Here is a 17674-nt window from a genome sequence, read left to right on the forward strand (position 1 = left end):
GGTGTGGGCACAGAAGAATTGGGAGCTCACATTTTACAGGCTGTTTTGAAACTTTGGCCCAGTTTGTACCTTCTCTGTGAAACATACAGAGACAGTAGCACTTATCTGGCAAAATACTTGTGTCCAGATTATTTTAAAACATGTCATTTTAATATCATAGAATCATAGAATCATAGAATATCAGGGTTGGAAGGTACCTCAGGAGGTCATCTAGTCCAATCCCCTGCTCAAAGCAGGACCAATTCCCAACTAAATCATCAATGTGGGTGGCAATGAAGTCCTGTGTGCCAGGACTCCTGGGTCCTACTTTTGGCTCTGGCTCAATGTGTGGCCATAAACATGTCACTTAATTTCTCTGTTTCATTTTTCCTATCTGGAGATAAGACTCCACCTACTTCACAGGTGTGAATGGAGAATTAACTAATGTTTTATAAATCACTTATTTGTAGACAATGGCCTGACTGAAAACTGTTGATTCAAACACCCTGAACTTCTAAGTGTCAGAAACCCAGGTCTGGATTCTGTGGCTTGGGCCCATGTCTGTTAATTGTCATGGGATAAGGTCCTCTCATGGATTGGTACCGGGTTAAAAGATAGGAAACAAAGAGTAGGAGTAAATGGTCAGTTTTCAGAATGGAGAGAGGTAAATAGTGATGTCCCGCAGGGGTCTGTACTTGGAGCAGTCTTATTCAACATATTCATAAATGAGCTGGAAAAACGGGTAAACAAGGAGGTGGCAACATTTGCAGATGATACAAAACTACTCAAGATAGTTAAATCCAAAGCAGACTGCGAAGAGCTACAAAGGGATCTCACGAAACTGGGTGACTGGGCTACAAAATGGCAGATGAAATTCAATGTTGATAAATGCAAAGTAATGCACATTGGAAAACATAATCCCAACTATACATATAAAATGGTGGGGTCTAAATTAGCTGTAACCACTCAAGAAAGAGATCGTGGAGTCACTGTGGATAGGTCTCTGAAGACATCCACTCAATGTGCAGCAGCAGTCAAAAAGCTAGCAGAATGTTGGGAATCATTAGGAAAGGGATAGACAATAAAACAGAAAAGATCATATTACCTCTCTATAAATCCATGGTATGCCCCACATCTTGAATACTGCGTGCAGATGTGTTTGTTCCATCTCAAAAAAGATATATTGGAATTGGAAAAGGTTCAGAAAAGGGGATGGAACAGCTTCCGTATGAGGAGAGATTAATAAGATTGGGACTTTTCATCTTGGAAAAGAGATGACTCGGGGAGGGATATGATAGAGGTCTATAAAATCATGAGTGGTGTAGAGAAAGTAAATAAGGAAGTGATATTTACTCCTTCTCATAACACAAGAACTAGGGCTCACCAAATGAAATTAATAGGCAGCAGGTTTAAACAAACAAAAGGAAGTATTTTTTCACACAACGCACAGTCAACCTGTGGAACTCTTTGCAAGAGAAGGTTGTGAAAGCGAAGACTATAACAGGGTTAAAAAAAGAACTAGATACATTCATGGAGGATAGGTGGATCAATGGCTATTAGCCAGGATGGGCAGGGATGATGTCCCTAGCCTCTGTTTGCCAGAAGCTGGGAATGGGTGACAGGGGACGGATCACTTGATGATTCCCTGTTCTGTTAATTCCATCTGGGGCACCTGGCATTGGCCACTGTCGAAAGATACTGAGTTAGATGGACCTGTGGCTTGACTCAGTATGGCCGTTCTTATGTTCTTATGATAAAAGACTTCATGAAACATAGTATTATTAACATGAGATTATATTTTCTCTGAATAAATGGTAAGAAAAGAACCTTACATTCTATGTTCATCACAAAGCAGAATGAATCTGCAGGGATAGTCTTGGGAGATTGTCATATGCCTTGTGGATATTTTCTGCTTAAGGAGCTGCTGCAGCTGGAAGACAGATTAGGCAGCGTGAACCGGGGAGCTGTGCAGAACATCATCGAGAGGTTCACTTTCCCACACAAGTACAAAAAGGTGAGAAATCTGCCAGGGTTGTGTCTACAGGCAACTCTCCCAGCAGGTCTGACTTTCACTTCCTAAGGGAATGAGTTTAGCTGCTAGAGAAACATGTAATCATTCTTGTCCCAGGATTACTCATGGATAGGAAATAGGAAGAAACTTGATGTGTGTGTGTGTGTGTGTGTGTGTGTGTGTGTGTGTGTGTGCGCGTGCCAAATTCAGGTTAGATTGAGGCCCAAACCAAAGCCTCAAATCCAGATGGGAGGAATTTGAAATCCAGAATCCCTATGGTTCATCTCATGTTTGGTTATAATGTGTTGTGGGGATCGTAGACTAAAGTGCCAGGGTAGCTCAGCTGGTTGTGCCTCAACCTTCTCCCACTCAGCAATCTCAGTCTCAGTGCTCACACGTGTGTGTGTGTGTGTGTGTGTGTGTGTGTGTAAACTCTTGTCATTTATCCACACAAGTGGTAGCACCTGCAGATTTCACACACACAGGCAAAGCTGCGGGTGTACGTATATGTCCCTTTTGAGTCCAAGTCCCACACCAGGAGGACTCACGAAATGATGAGAGGATCTGCACTCTCCCTTCAGGAACAGTGACATCTCCAGATTTTGTGATCAAAACTCCAGGAGGTCACTTTATTTTTGATCTACAAGAGAGGAGGCAGGAAAGAGGGACCTGAGACTTTGACTCTGTTTTACTTGCTGGGCTGGGTTTAGATCATTCTCTCTCAGGAAAGGGAATGTGAGTGGAACTGAAAAGTATGGAAAACAATGGGAAAAGCTTATGGGCCGAATTCTACTTTCATTTATGAGCTCCATTAAAGACACTTTTTCTATTTGTACAGCGCCAAGCACAATGGGGCAGGGGCTTGTTGACATTAGCACAAGACAAGTAACAGTTGCCACTCCAGAGTCCTTGTGGTACCAGCAAGCCTGCTGACGGGGTGGGGGGGGGGCAAAGAGGGCAATTGCCCCAGGACCTGGGCAATTGACTGCCTGCCCTCGCACAGTACCATTCCCGGAAGCAGCTGGAATGGCCCTACAGCCCCTGGAGGGGGGGCAGGGCATCTCTGCACGCTGCTGCTACCCCGAGTGCTGACTCCGCAGCTCCCATTAGCCGGGAACTGCGGCCAATGGGAGCTGTGGGGGGCAGTGCCTGCAGGCGGCAGTGGGCGGAGACCCTCTGGGCCCCCCGCCTAGGAGCTGCGGCCAGAGGGGTGTGTCAGTCGCTTTTGGGAGCCGCCCGAGGTAAGCACCGACCCCTTGACCCCTTCCTTTACCCCAGCCTCCTACCCCAGCTTAGAGCCTGCACCCCACACCCTAACTCCCTCCCAGACCCCGCACCCTGCACCCCCTCCCGCATTCAAGCTCCCTCCCAGAGCCTGACCCCTCACCCCCTCCCGCACCCAAACTCCCTCCCAGAGCCCACACCCCCTCCTGCACCCAAACTCCTTCTCAGAGCCCGACCCTTCACCCTCCCCCACACCCCAACCCCCCTGCCCCAGCCTGGTGAAAGTGAGTGAGGGTGGGGGAGAGCAAGCGACAGAGGGAGGGGGGATGGAGTGAGCAGGGGCGAGGCCTCGGAGAAGGAGCAGGGCAGGGGCATGGCCTCAGGGAAGGGGTGGGGCAGGGGGTGGGGCAGTTAGACAGTTGGCAACCCTACCGGGCAGGCATGTGGAAGCCCTGGCCATGCCGGAAGAGCGCGCCCAGCATCACAGCTGGCAGCTTGCTGGGCGCCAGCCAGCGCAGGTGCAGCGCCGGCCAAATGTCCGGTGGACTGCGTCCACGCGGTCTGGGGGCCCATTGACTGTTTTGCCCTGGGGCCTGGAATTACTGGCGGAGGCCCTGGGTACCAGGGTATTTTTAGTGGCATGGAAGTTACTGCAGTGAATGCTGAGTTGTGTAGAAAGGGTCACGCTTCTAAAGTCTACAGGAAACAACTATAACTGGCAGGTATATGTGTGCAGATACCTCCTGGGATATACAGGTGCAGCATCTGTGGGAATTGTGCTGGAATATCTGAGGCTTCAACTGGGATTGTTATTGTTCACTGGAAATGTTCAAGAGACTGTGGAGGTTTCAGTACCTAAGAATGAATCATGACATTCATTGTGACATTAATGACTGTGACTTTAATCATAGAAGTCATAAGAAAGTGGCTGCCTGGCCCCTTTGGGACGCTGACATTATTCTGTCTGCCTTTCCTCTCCTGGTACAATTTGACAGTTGGAGCATGAGTAGGAACTGGCATCCATCCCGCTGTGGATTTTGTCTGGGCAGGCTTCCCTAACCTGGTGGGTCCTTTCAGTTGACAATGAAGCGCTTACTGTTCCGATTCCTCCAGTTGCAGAGGCTTTAGAGAACAGTAGCGAGTCAGAGTCTCTCCTTGTGTAATTACATTACGTCTTTAACCTTGTCACAGAGAAGACCACAGGAAGACAAAGCTGAGAAGGAGGATGGGGAGGAGTCGGACACCGATGAGAAATGCACAATCTGTCTGTCTATGCTTGAAGACGGAGAAGACGTGAGGTATGATCTTTCCCACAGAGATTTTCTGGCTCTCAGATTCCCCCCCGCTTAGTTCCATTCATTTCCTGCTTGGTTTGGATTTGATTTTATTGGAAATCATTCACCGCTGCGTGAGTATGTTTTTAAGACCGGGCTGCCAATGCTCTTGTTCTGGTGAGCGCCCTTTGATACTCTGAGTGCAGGTGTCTGTAGGAAGCGAAACATCTTTAGGATTCTCTCAAAGTCCATTTTATAAACTGGGGCCAAAGGGAGCTATGCTGCAGCACTAGGGCAAAGTTGTCAACAGTGACTTCTGCTTTTGGTCACCTGTTTCTGGGCCCCTGTGTTTTTAGGCCCACAGCACTGCAGATTTCAGTGCCAATCAGTATTTGTGTGGCGGCAGGAGCCAGGTTGTTGGATAGCTAAGTCGGTGGCAAGTCTCACAGTTCCGATCTGTATGCAAGTCTCTATAGTTCTGGGGTGTTTGCATCTGGATTTTGGACTCAACCCATTATGACGGGAGTGGCTATAGGAAGACCTAGATTTCAAGTTCAGGGGTGCTTGGATCTGGGGTTTTGCTTCAGGTTCCTCTTTAATCCAGCTGCTCAGTGCATGTGTGTTTGGGAGGTTAGAGGGGGACAACAACCAGAGTTTTCGGAGCCTTAAATGAGCACCCAAAATTGGAAGATGGGTCATGGCCACTTAGGAAATTTTGGATTTCTTGGCATAAAGTTCCCGCTGCCGTGAGCCAGAATGGCAACACAACGATGCTGCAGACAGCATGGAATGGTTGTGACCTTCTGTTGTACCCTAAAGTAACCAACCTGCAATAAGATACAGTAACTCCTCACTTAAATTCATCCCGGTTAACATGGTTTCGTTATTACGTTGCTGATCAATTAGGGAACATGCTCGTTTAGAGTTGCGCAATGCTCCCTTCTAACGTCGTTTGGCAGCTGCCTGCTTTGTCCACTGCTTGCAGGAAGAGCAGCCCATTGGAGCTAGCTGGTGGGGGCTTGGAACCAGGGTGGATTGGCAGCCCCCCTATCAGCTCCCCGATCAGCTCCTCCCTCCCCTAAGTTCCCTGTGTTGCAGCTGCCCAGCAGGCTAGCAATTGCCGGCATTGAGCTGTCCCTCCCCCCCACTGCCATGTGCTGCTCCTGCCCTCTGCCTTGGAGCTGTTCCCCGAGACTCCTGCTTGTTGTACGGGGGGAGGGGGCAAGTCACGGTGTGTGTCTCAGTCTCTGTCTGCTATGCTGTCTCCCCTCCCTCCATGCCAGCTGCCTTGTAGAGTGAGGCTACATTAACAACCAGTTAACCCTTGAGGGCTCAGCCAAATGCTAGTTCATCATTTAGCAGTAAGGCATTCCCTGGGAAATATCCCACCCTCTGACTCCTCCACCTCAACCAAGCTTCACAATCATCATCGCTGTGTACCAGTATTAAATTGTTTGTTTAAAACTTATACTGTGTGTGTGTGTGTGTGTGTGTGTATATATATACACAGTATATATTATCTGTATAGTCTTTTGTCTGGTGAAAAAAATTTCCCTGGAACCTAACCCCCCACATTTACATTAATTCTTATGGGGAAATTGGATTCTTTATTCCAGCATTGAATTAAGTGGGGGTAGGAGCCAACTCCATAGACATAAAGTGATGAGACTGAAGATTCAGGGCCTGCTTCTGTTTTCCCAACAGTGCTACATACGTGGTGCTGGAACCCTAACGTCAGCAGAGTTACTCCTGGCTTGTACCAGCTGAGTAAGGGCTGTGCCGAGCTATCCTGCTGAAACTTTGGTCCAATCACGGGCAGCATGTAGGCACGGCCCTTTGCAGGGGAGCGGGACAGGGCTCCACCAAATGCAGGAGGAAGGGATTGTGACACAAGAAAGGGGAGCCTGCTTCTGCAGATGAGCCCAATCCAGGCTGCCTGGAGAGCCCTGGCTACCTTCTCCCTGTCCCCACCACGTACTTCTTCTGGGGCACTGTGCACCTTCAGTGGTCCCATGGAGGGACCAATCCCTGCCATCCTCCATACACCTGGGTAATGCAAGGGCACATGCACAAGGGTTAAAGGCACTGGCCCTTCACTTTTTTTTTTTACTGGTGCGTGTGGGATACTTTGAAAATCTTGGAAATAAGGTGCTGGGTGCAACCGGTGACTGTTTTTTCTAGGGCTGTGTGTGCAAGCGCCATCCAGGCCACTCAGCCTGGCCACACTTAAACGATACTGAACTGCAACAAATAGAGAGGCCAGAAATGTTACCAGTGAGGGTTGTTAACCATTGGAACAACTTGCCTAGGGATGTGGCTGGTTTTTCCATCCCTCTTTAAATCAAGCCGGGATAGCTTTCTAAAAGAGTTGCCATAGTTTAAACAGAAGATGTGGGCTTGATGCAGCAATTACTGGGTGAGGGTCTTTGTCTTGCGTTATGCAGGAGGTCAGACTAGATGGTCATAACGGCCCCACCTGGCCTTGAAATCCATGAATCTATAAACATACTAAATGCAGAATGCTTGGTTCTCTCCCTCGCTGTATCCTATATGTGGTTGTGTTTGGCCCTTTTCCACCCGCCTCATGCATATCACTGCACCAACTGTAACAGGCATGTGATTCTCTTTTGCAGGCGTTTACCCTGTATGCATCTATTTCACCAAGTGTGCGTGGATCAGTGGCTAGCAACCAGCAAGAAGTGCCCGATCTGCAGAGTGGACATTGAAACACAACTTGGCTCTGACAGCTGAAAGAACCAATGCGGTGCACCATTTTCCTTACCAGGTCATATGGCCATAAGCCCTTGCAGCAAAATTTTGCCTTCTGAGCCATTTGATTTAGAGGAAAAGTCTGCAAGCACATTAGCGAAAAGGAGGAATTGGTGGTACAATATCTAGTGGTAGGAGAGGATCCTAACAGCCATATTGGTCCAATGCATGGGAGCTGGTATTCCCAGAGCTAGAAGGCCCTGTGCTACAGAAGATTTAGTATCGATCATGAAGGAACTAGTGTGTGGTTAGTTTGGCCTGTCAATCCTGGGTTTCACAAGGATTGTATATATACCTCTCGAATAAGTAGACACATGTTAGGGGGTCTTTAGCTATTTCTGTGGACAGCAACTGGAGCATGTTAGCTTAAGAAATGTTGTGTTTGGTGCCCTAGTCATCTTGTGGTGGACATGTCGCTGTTAACCTAATTTGCACCAAATATTTTTTTCATAGATTCCTTATTTTGGTGCCTGACTGAAATGTGGCAGAGGTGAAAGAAAAAAAAAAAGTTAAATCTTCCCACCTTTAGGAAAAAAAAAGAGAGGTGAAATAGCAAATTCCTGTTTACAGTTAGAAGGATCGTGCTCTTTGCCTCGTCCGCGTTTATTTCTTTGATTATGTTTACAGTGTGTTGCTCATTTAGAGAAGCCTAAAAAAAAAATAATCGGAATGAAATGAACAAAATGATAGGGAGAAGTTTTGTTCTTGCTTATCTGCTGGTGCTGGACACTTTATATTGGGCAGGATCCTGCGACTGATTCTGCTTCTTTTGCTTCCATAGCTTAACGATGTACTTTGGGGCGCAGCATCCAAGGAGGGCCCCTCGGTGTTTTATTATTGTAATTTTTCCTACCACCGTCTCATCTTCCAGTGCAATTGCAGTGGCTCCTGCAATCTGTATGGCCCGTTGATGTCAATGGGAGCCGCAGGTGGTTCCACATTTCTCCAGACCAGGCCCAGAATTCCCCAGCGGAAGTTGTATCAGATGCTAACCTGACACCACACCTGTGGTGAAAGAGCCATTGTCTGCTTGCTGGAGAAAGAGAACCTATTAAGCTGGTCGTAGTCGTTAGATCCTGCAAGAGTTTTTTGGAGGACTAATTGGCCCGGAAATATGCTTGCAATGTGATGAGAAATGCATTCTTCCGTCTCTCAAAAACAAAAGCACAAACCATCTTTTCTGCTAAAGCAGGTATCCAGAAGGGGGAAAATTGAACACAATAACATGCCCTTCTTACAATTAAATTCCTAATCTCATGGTCTTCTTTGGCTAGCAGACTAAGACATTTCAAGTGATCTAATTAAACGCTCCAGAGCTGTGCCGTCATCTAGCCTTCTTTTCAGGCTCCCGGAGGCAAAGGAGAAAAGGCATGGATTCAAGTTGCATCCTGCACTAAATTTCTTTCTGCTGCTCTTTCCTTTTGCGATTTACATGAAATAGCAGCTTTTGTAGCTTAGAAAGTAAGAATAAGAGAGGAGATTACAGCTCAGGTGGAATTCTGCGGGTTTTTAAGAAATCCACTTTTTTCTTCATACCTTGCTGTGGAAAATCTCAGATAGTTGTTCTGATGACAAGATGCGGGGGAGAACAAGAGGACAGTTCAGTCATATTGTACATAAGAAATTGCTGACAACGTGAAAATTTCAGTACAGCATGGGAATTTAGATGTATGGGATAATTTACTACTTGGTCTGAATTTTAAACTACAGACGTGCATGTATGTACATGCACAAAAACACACCTATATAATACATATGAACTGCGTGAGCTCTGAAATGAAACGGACGCTAATTTGGAAGGCTCCGTTATAATTATGAGCAAAATAAAGATTAGAAGTAATCAATGAAGTGCCAAAAATAATGGAGCTTTCTGAGCCACATTCCCTGTGAAATAAATATTTCAGATTATTTGCCATGAGAGACATTGAATTAAGTGCATGTTGACGCTTTACTCAGTCTTCTTTATCTGACAGCTCTCGGGAGGATTGGAATCAACAGCCAAGATTCTCCAGGCTTTTAATACATTTTTCATGTACTAGGGGAGCAAAAAAGTGTCTAGAGGATTTTTAATCAGAAACATATATTTAAGATGCTTATATGGAGGATGATTTCTCGTTCCCATGAGTGCCTGTTTCGTAGGAGCTAAGTAATGTTTTGTAAGTGGAGATGAACATAAATTACCCTTGGAGAGATCATAGAATTCCTGCGAGCTGTAATTGGAAAATGCTGACCTCCCAGACGCCCATGATCTATTTTTTTCCAGTCTGGAGAATAAAGTTAACGATAGGGCCGGGACGAGCGACTGCATCAGCATTCACAAAGGAGATGCTCTCCAATTCACTGCAGTAATTTTGCCCAGGGTTACCCTCTCTTCAGCGGATTTGTCTTGCTAGACACAGGTAGTGGCGTGGGGAGGGGGGAAGATAATAACTTACAATGGCAGGTGAAGAAGATGCAATCTATAAATATTTATTTGGAACCACTGCTCTCGTCCTGTGTGTGCGGGTGATGAGAACAGTGTCAGGAGGGGGACGAGATAACCAGGGCAGGTAACCGCTCCTGCAAAATGCCGCTCTGAAAAATTCTAGCACTGTTTAATTTTGCCTCAAGATGACATGAGACACGTGTGGTCGTTTCTACTTTATCTTGTTGAACGTGAGGGTCTGCGCCCTTAGACTAGAAGGGCTGAGTGCCTTGGGCAATAAATAGCCTGGGCCTCACTCCAGCAGCAGCAGATTCATACATCATTAAAAAATAATATGACCGAGCAAAACAAGACGTTGCTCTTTAGATGCACTGTAATCCATCATGCGTTATAGCCTGGTCCTGCCAGTGCAGAGCTTGTCCAGGGAGGGGCTGAGGATCCTCTAATGAAGTGAATGGGAATTACAGCTACTCAGCACCTTGCAGGTGGGGCTCAGGACCTTTCAAGACCGGGGTCTTGCTTGGAATGAACTATTCAGTGGGGAGGAAGTGAGCTCTTCCGACCCCTGTGTTTTACGTCTATGCGAAAGTATTATTATTTGCCTAATGAACAAGCACAGTTTTTAAAACGGTGAAGAAAGCACCAAACTTCCATGGTCTGTGTGAGTGAGTGATACCGTGGCACGCGAGCGCTTGTAACGTCTGAAATTTGCATTTGGTGTGTCAGGTTCCCTTGTCTTTAAATAGCTTGTATGAGTAGAATGAGCTAATAGAGTGATTTTTTCAAAACAAAACAAAACAAATCTCTAGAAACAAAACATAGTTTACAGGGTTTTGTGCGTTTAAATGCCTTATATTTAACAATCATAATTTATGACTAACTTGTAGATATTGTGGGTTCTTATTTAATTATTTTTATAGTTGTTTTTGCATTTTTAATTATAATTTATTTATTTAGAAATTAATACTAATTTTTTTTATTACTCCTATTACCTCATTTTTGCATTGTTTCTGGGAATGGAATGCTTTGCATGCATTGGTACTTAAAAAAAAATTAAACATGGGGCGTGGGGGGGGGGGGGGAAGCTTATCATGTCAAAAAAAAAAAATCAGGGTGTGTGATTACAAACTGTATTACTGTGGTGCTGTTACCTTGGATACATTCCATAAAAATGCAAACCTTTGATTCTGTATGCTGTGACATAGTGGAAAACTGCAATATAGTGACTGTGTTTAGCACATATATATATAAATATTATTTGCACTCATAATCAAACTATGGTGATCCTTTCACTCATGCCCGTATGCACTGAAGGAAAATAGCACTCCTCAGAGCCAAATAATCGGGGTGGCTCCCGCAAGCCCCATGGAGTGTCTTCAATGGGAGTTCCTTGCTCAGAGGGCTGGCAGCATCTGGACCATCATAACGTAGTATAGACCTAGGATTTGACAGCAGATCGAGTCAGTGCTGGTTATCCCCTTTAGAAAGAGAGTCTCTACAGGCCATATTCCTCCTCAGTATGCAGTGGTCACTATTAAAAAGCCAGTGATTGCCAATATCAACTACACAGTGGTGACTGAGATACCAGAGTTTCCTCCTGTACTTAGAAGAGGAAATCTGACCACAGGCCTAGCCTTTATTCCCATAAATTCCCTATTGAAGTCAATGAAACTTGCTTGCATGAGAGAGGCAGCAGGGCTAGCCGCAGCTGCCAAGTCTCGGTGCCACGGTGCCGGGGCTGTTGGGGATATTATTTTATTATTTGTATTACAGTAGTTCCTGGATTCCCTCCCTCCCACCCCCCAAATTGGGGCTTCAGTGTGCTAGGCACTGCACACATACATAGTGAATGATACACCCTGCCCCAAATGTCTTACACGCTAAATAGACAAGACCAACAAATGGGTGAGCGGGGAAACAGGCACATGGCTCTATTTTTTTTTCTTGGCGACCACTGTCTCCGAGCTCAGGCTGGCCTTGCCTGGTTCCCTTTAAACTAAATTTTCGTGGGCTTTCGCCTTCCTGATGTGTCTGTTGTCTGGTGGGCACATGTGTGTGTAAGGTGGTCATTTGTTCATCACGCTACATATCTGGCCAGATAAGCATTTCAAAGGGGATGAGGCAAATGTTAGGGGCAGCCCTCTGAGATGATCAAACTGTGTTTGTAAGTGTAGAGCCCAACCTTGTGGCTCATCCCACGTGTGGAAGTCCCTTGACGACAGGGAGTTCATCGTGGGAGTAGAGCACGCCTGGGCCCTAGAATTGCACAGCGGCAGAGGCTGACCTCTCAGTATTTCCATTATGGAGAGCTGAGTCCAAGTTTTAGGTGGAATTTGAGTGCTGATTAACAAAGGGCACTTTTTGGAACGATCACTCCATTGCTCTGCTGTGGCTGCCGGCCAATTCAAGGAAGTTGCTGTTACTTTGGAGCCCCCTAGAGGAAGGTGCAGGTGCAAACTGAACAGACTGGAGGCACCACCGAAAGTGGCCTGTGTGGCCCCTTCCCGTGTGTGTGGCAGGACCCCTGTGTAGAATGAACACCCATGAATCCAACAAAGAATTAGGTCTGGGAGTACTCCCCTCTCACTCCCCCTCCACCCCCCCGCGTAATTTTATTGTCTGACATTTCCAAGCCTCAGCTGGTTCAGTGACAGCATCACCACTGGTTAGAAACAGTTATAAATTGCCTCTAGGCCTGGGTGTTGAAGACGCCTGGAAATTGTTTCTTTAATCATTTAAAAATAAATCAGTATTAAAAGCCCTACCCTCCAGTTTTTACTCTCCCCATCAAAAAGTTGTAACTTAAAATGACACAGTAATTTCAGCTGGCATCTTCACAATGCTTTTTTTTTCTCATTTACATTCACGAAGACCCTGAAATCGTGGTCCCATTGAAGTCAGTGAGTGTTTTGTCAGTGGTGTCAATAAAAGTAGGATTTGGAACAAATTGACCAGGTGTGTATCTGTACAGAAAAGAGGTTGATAGCAGATGGGATTCAGCATGGAAGACTGCAAATTCTGTGCGCAGTTACCCATTCTGTGTGTCCAGCTGTATTGGGCTGCATCAATTAAATGCACATTTAAAAAAAAAAAAACTTTGTCCTAAAAAAAATCCATCCTTAATTTCCCACATTATGCCTATGTGTTGCAGCTGATCAGGTTTCTATTAGAACCTCTACATTAGCTAATGCTATAGTAGCATAAGTCCCTGTATCTCTAGACACTGGGGGTGTATTAAAACCAGTGTTTCAGATTTGTCTGTTTAGGCTAAACCCTAGCATATAACTTTTCAAAAGGTCGCGGACACCTGCAAATTTTCCATCTTCCTTTGCACACACACTCAAGTAGCCAGGAGTGCTAGCGCTCGGCCTTGTACCCACAATTCAGTTGAAGGTGCAACCATGTGATTACAACTTTTTCAGGCATAGAAGGGAAATCCCTTTCTCTAGAAAATGTGACCCTAGATGTCTGATATAATTGGTGCACTCGGAGAATCATAGAATATCAGGGTTGGAAGGGACCTCAGGAGGTCAACTAGTTCAACCCCCTGCTCAAAGCAGGACCAATCCCCAACTAAATCATCCCAGCCAGGGCTTTGTCAAGCCTGATCTTAAAAACCTCTAAGGAAGGAGATTCCACCACCTCCCTAGGTAACCCATTCCAGTGCTTCAACACCCTCCAAGTGAAAAAGTTTTTCCTAATATCCAACCTCAACCTCCCCAACTGCAACTTGAGACCATTACTCCTTGTTCTGTCATCTGCCACCACAAAGAACAGTCTAGAGCCATCCTCTTTGGCACCCCCTTTCAGGTAGTTGAAAGCAGCTATCAAATCCCCCCTCATTCTTCCTCTCCTGCAGACTAAACAATCCCAGTTCCCTCAGCCTCTCCTCATAAGTCATGTGCTCCAGCCTCCTAATCATTTTTGTTGCCCTCCGCTGGACTCTTTCCAATTTTTCCACATCCTTCTTGTAGTGTAGTAGAAGCCACTTAAAAAAAATTTGCCAATCATTTCACTAGATGTCTCCTGGTGTATGTAGGAGGAAAACTATGGTAGCGGCTGGCAAATGTTGCTTCTTTAATGACACCCACTATATAATCTGGTCAGACTTGCTAGCTGCATTAGAGAAATAACGGTCTGGCAGCGTTCCATTTGAAACCTTTTCTCCTTAGGAGTAACTCAGTGTAATCAATGCAAATTCTCTTGGGTTGAAATTTGTCATATAAGCATTCTGCAAAGGAGGGGACACACATACGTGTAAGTAGGTTTCTTGTGAATTAGAAGTGTCACCTATAATACACGTAAAGATAATTCTGTACAACGGTTGGTCTTCTGTGTGACAGCTGAGTTTAATTTTTTTTTTAAATCCTAAAATCCTGCAGGGGACTTGTGTAGACCAAGCAGTTCATTCCAAATAAAAGCCCACCTTACCCCCAGAACGTAACTGAAGTTAGAAAAAGGGGATTAATGAACCCGCACCACTGTTGATCCTAAACATTTTGCACGCATGGAGACAGCACACACTGTGTGACAGCCCTAGCACCACAAGCTATCACAACCCTGAGGGCTCTGCTAGGAGTGATGTTTCCACCCTTGAGCTGCTGGTCCACTAATAAAACTGCAGATAAACAAACCTTCCTCCCATTCAGTGGTGTCAATTCAACCAGTATAGCCCCCCTCCCCGCACCCTTCCTTTTCCAGGTGAAGGTTACAGGCAGGGACAGCTGTGCCACTCTCCCAGCCAGTGCAGGGCATATTCCAGTAGGGGGCACCATAGCAGCAGCAAGACCAGTGAATAGTGCGGCAGCCACAGCAGGGCAAAGAGGGGCACTTTTAAATGGGCTTGGTCCATAACAAGCAAATAGGCTGCTCGGGAGGGTGGAAGCACGCGCTGTGAAATGTTAACCTTGAGCCAAAGCTGCCATGTCAATGATTAGCAGTTCAACTGCATAAGAATATCACTGAGAAAATAATAATAATAATAATCCCGGCAGTGAGCCAGTTTTTCCCATAATTCGTTTCGATGTGATTTTTTTTTTTTTGGTCCCTTAAAGGTGCTGCTTAGCTTGCTTTGTCGTTGTGGCTAAAACATGTCCACCTCCATCTCACACCGTTCTTAAATGGGCACATACCCATAATGTGGCGCTGGTTTTGTTTTTCCCATAGGCACCTTCGAAATGTAATGGGGATAACTAGAGCAATGAGTGGACAAACAAACAAACAAACACACACTCCTTTAATGGCACGGGCAAGTGAAAGGATTTTCCACCTTTTTTGTAATCCTACTGCTGTTCTGTTGTGCTGTGCAACATTTTGCTACATAGACTATTTTATAGAAGAAAGCTAGACAAAATATTTATTATTAATATTAAAGCAATAGTGCATTGAAGAAATGAAGAGACATTAGAAATTGTGTAAATGCTTAGATTCACTTTTGGTGGATTTTTTGTACTTTATTTATAACTAATAAAATGAATTGCATTGCTAACTACAGCCCCGGTCTATGTGCAAATTATTTATTTCTGGTAAGCGCACACACACACCCTCCCTTTTGTTTCCTATAATATTTCAGGCCCTGTTAATGTATTTCCACTGATGTGATCTCTGCATACGGGACCTGATCCAAAGCCCATTGACTCGGGGCCCAATTTTGCATAACCGTTGATGTCTGTAAAGCATGGTCACCTCTTTTAGGATGGAAGGCACTATGGTCCAGACTCCGCAAAGGTATTTAGGTTTCCTATTGATTTCAATAGGCATTAGGTGCCTAAATACCTTTGAGGATCTGGGCCTATAGCCTGTAAGATTATCATCAACATAAAATCTGCAGTTTAGTAATCTGAAAGTCTGTGTTAAGATTGAAATTGGGGCAAATTATTCTCCCCTTGCCACATATTAGGCTTGTGCCATTCATCACATGGCTGGGGTGCCATCTTGCCACCCTTACTCCCATGAGTCAAGGAAAATACTCATGGGGGTAAGGGCTCCTTTGTAAACTTGCCTGGTATGTGGTGAGACTAGAGGTTCCTGGGCAAACTTAGTAGCAATATTTTTATTTTGAATAAATTTTAAAATTGAGGCGAAAATGCGTCAGGATTAAAATTCAGACACAAATGGTTAGGGCCCCGGCACACGTTAGCACCCTTGTTGACACATACAGGCCAGAGATTGTGTAGACATGGACTGTGGATGCTCTCAGGTAAGAGTGGGAAAATGCTGCTAGGCTGGTTCGAGGGAAGCCTAGTGTCCCTCCCCATGCTGCCGGGGCCTAGCACTCCCACTGTGGAAGTTGCACATGCCCGGGGGAAGGGTGCTGGAGGCAAGAGTGGGACCTAGAAGGTCTGGAGCAGTTGGAGTCTGGGATCAGGAGTGGGACCCAGAGGGGCTGGAACAGGCCTGGGACCGGGTAGGAACCCCTGGGACCCTCAGTCCCAGCCTGGAGTCAGCTGCTCCCTCCCTCCCATCCAGTCTTGGTATCTTCCCCCAGTGCACCTCCTGTCCCTCCACCTCCCCATAAACAGGGAGCTTCCACCGCTCCCCGCCATGGTGTACCAGTTGTATGGAGGAAAGGCCTGATCTACGGCCCAATGACGTACCTGGGACTCGGCCCCACCAGGTGGACACATTCCTGATGCCGTCTGTCGAGACGGTAATTTCCGTAAGTAGAAAATTTGACTTCCCATTTGTCTAAAAGCTTAAATGAACAGTATTCGCACCAAGAGCACAGTATTGGCTCAGTGACATCACCAGAGTGAAGAACTGTAACTGAGTACTGCGTCCAGTTTTGGTCCCTCCACTACAGAAGCGATGTGGACAAATTGGAGAGAGTTCAGTGGAGGGCAACGAAAATTATTAGGAGGCTGGGGCACACGATTTATGAGGAGAGGCTGAGGGAACTGGGCTTATTTAGTCTGCAGAAGAGAAGAGTGAGGGGGGATTTGATAACAGTCTTCAATGACCTGAAGGGGGGTTCCAAAGAGGGTGGAGCTCAGCTGTTCTCAGTGGTGGCAGATGATAGAACAAGGAGCAATGGTCTCAAGTTGCAGTGGGGGAGGTCTAGGTTGGATATTAGGAAAAACTATTTCACTAGGAGGGTGGTGAAGCACTGGAATGCCTTACCCTGTTTCCCCGAAAATAAGACATCCTCCGAAAATAAGGCCTACTTACAGTTTTGCCTCTCGTTGTAATATAAGGCATCCCCCCGATAATAAGACCTCCCCGATAATAAGGCATCCACCGATAATAAGGCATTTTTCATTTCTGAAAAATAAGACATCCCCTGAAAATAAGACCTAGCGCATCTTTGGGAGCAAAAATTAATATAAGACACTGTCTTATTTTCGGGGAAACAGGGTACCTAGGGAGGTGGTGGAATCTCCTTCCTTAGAGGTTTTTAAGGCCTGACTTGACAAAGCCCTGGCTGGGATGATTTAGTTGGGGTTGGTCCTGCTTTGAGCAGGGGGTTGAACTAGATACCTCCTGAGGTCTCTTTCAACCCTAATCTTCTATGATTCTATGAGTGGGGTGAGTTCTGGTCAGCTGTAAAACCCACCAGCCTGTCTGGGCTCTTTGTGTGCCTGCTCCAAAGTGCATTGAAGTCAGTGGGAGACTGTCCATTGACGCCAGCGGGCTTTGGCTCCAACCCGACGGGCCTGTCTTATACCAGTATAGTTAATGTGGCATAAACCTCCCAGTGTAGATTCCTTTCTCTCAATATAAAGGTGCTTTATCCCATCTAGTTAGTAGAGTACAGGGAGAGGAATAATATACTGGTACAAGCTGCCTTTATACCAGTGTAACTGGGTTGACACTAGGGCTTGTAACTGTAGCGGGAAGAAAGCATTCCCCTAAGCCACATAGTTATACCAGTAAAACGTCCACGTGTGGCCTGAGCGTGACTCAGCTAGACCAAAACCACCATTAGGTGTGTACCTTCTTTTGCTGCTTTTGGCTGCTTTGTGTCGCCTGCAGGAGTCTATGAATGACTGGAAA

At 45.9% G+C, this 17674-nt stretch overlaps 1 protein-coding gene across 1 annotated transcript in view; it reads left to right on the plus strand.

Moving 5' to 3' along the window:
- ARK2C (arkadia (RNF111) C-terminal like ring finger ubiquitin ligase 2C) overlaps positions 1-7818 on the plus strand; it is a 109080-nt gene extending 101262 nt beyond the window's left edge. Inside the window, exons 6-8 of the mRNA XM_005305408.5 lie at positions 1898-1993; positions 4406-4512; positions 7122-7818. Of these exons, the coding sequence (XP_005305465.2) occupies positions 1898-1993; positions 4406-4512; positions 7122-7239 (321 nt within the window). The 3' untranslated portion in view covers positions 7240-7818. The remainder of the gene's footprint in view (positions 1-1897; positions 1994-4405; positions 4513-7121) is intronic.
- Positions 7819-17674: the final 9856 nt, after the last annotated feature.

Source organism: Chrysemys picta, chromosome 6 (assembly GCF_011386835.1).
Source record: "Chrysemys picta bellii isolate R12L10 chromosome 6, ASM1138683v2, whole genome shotgun sequence".
NCBI classification, from domain to species: Eukaryota; Metazoa; Chordata; order Testudines; family Emydidae; genus Chrysemys; species Chrysemys picta.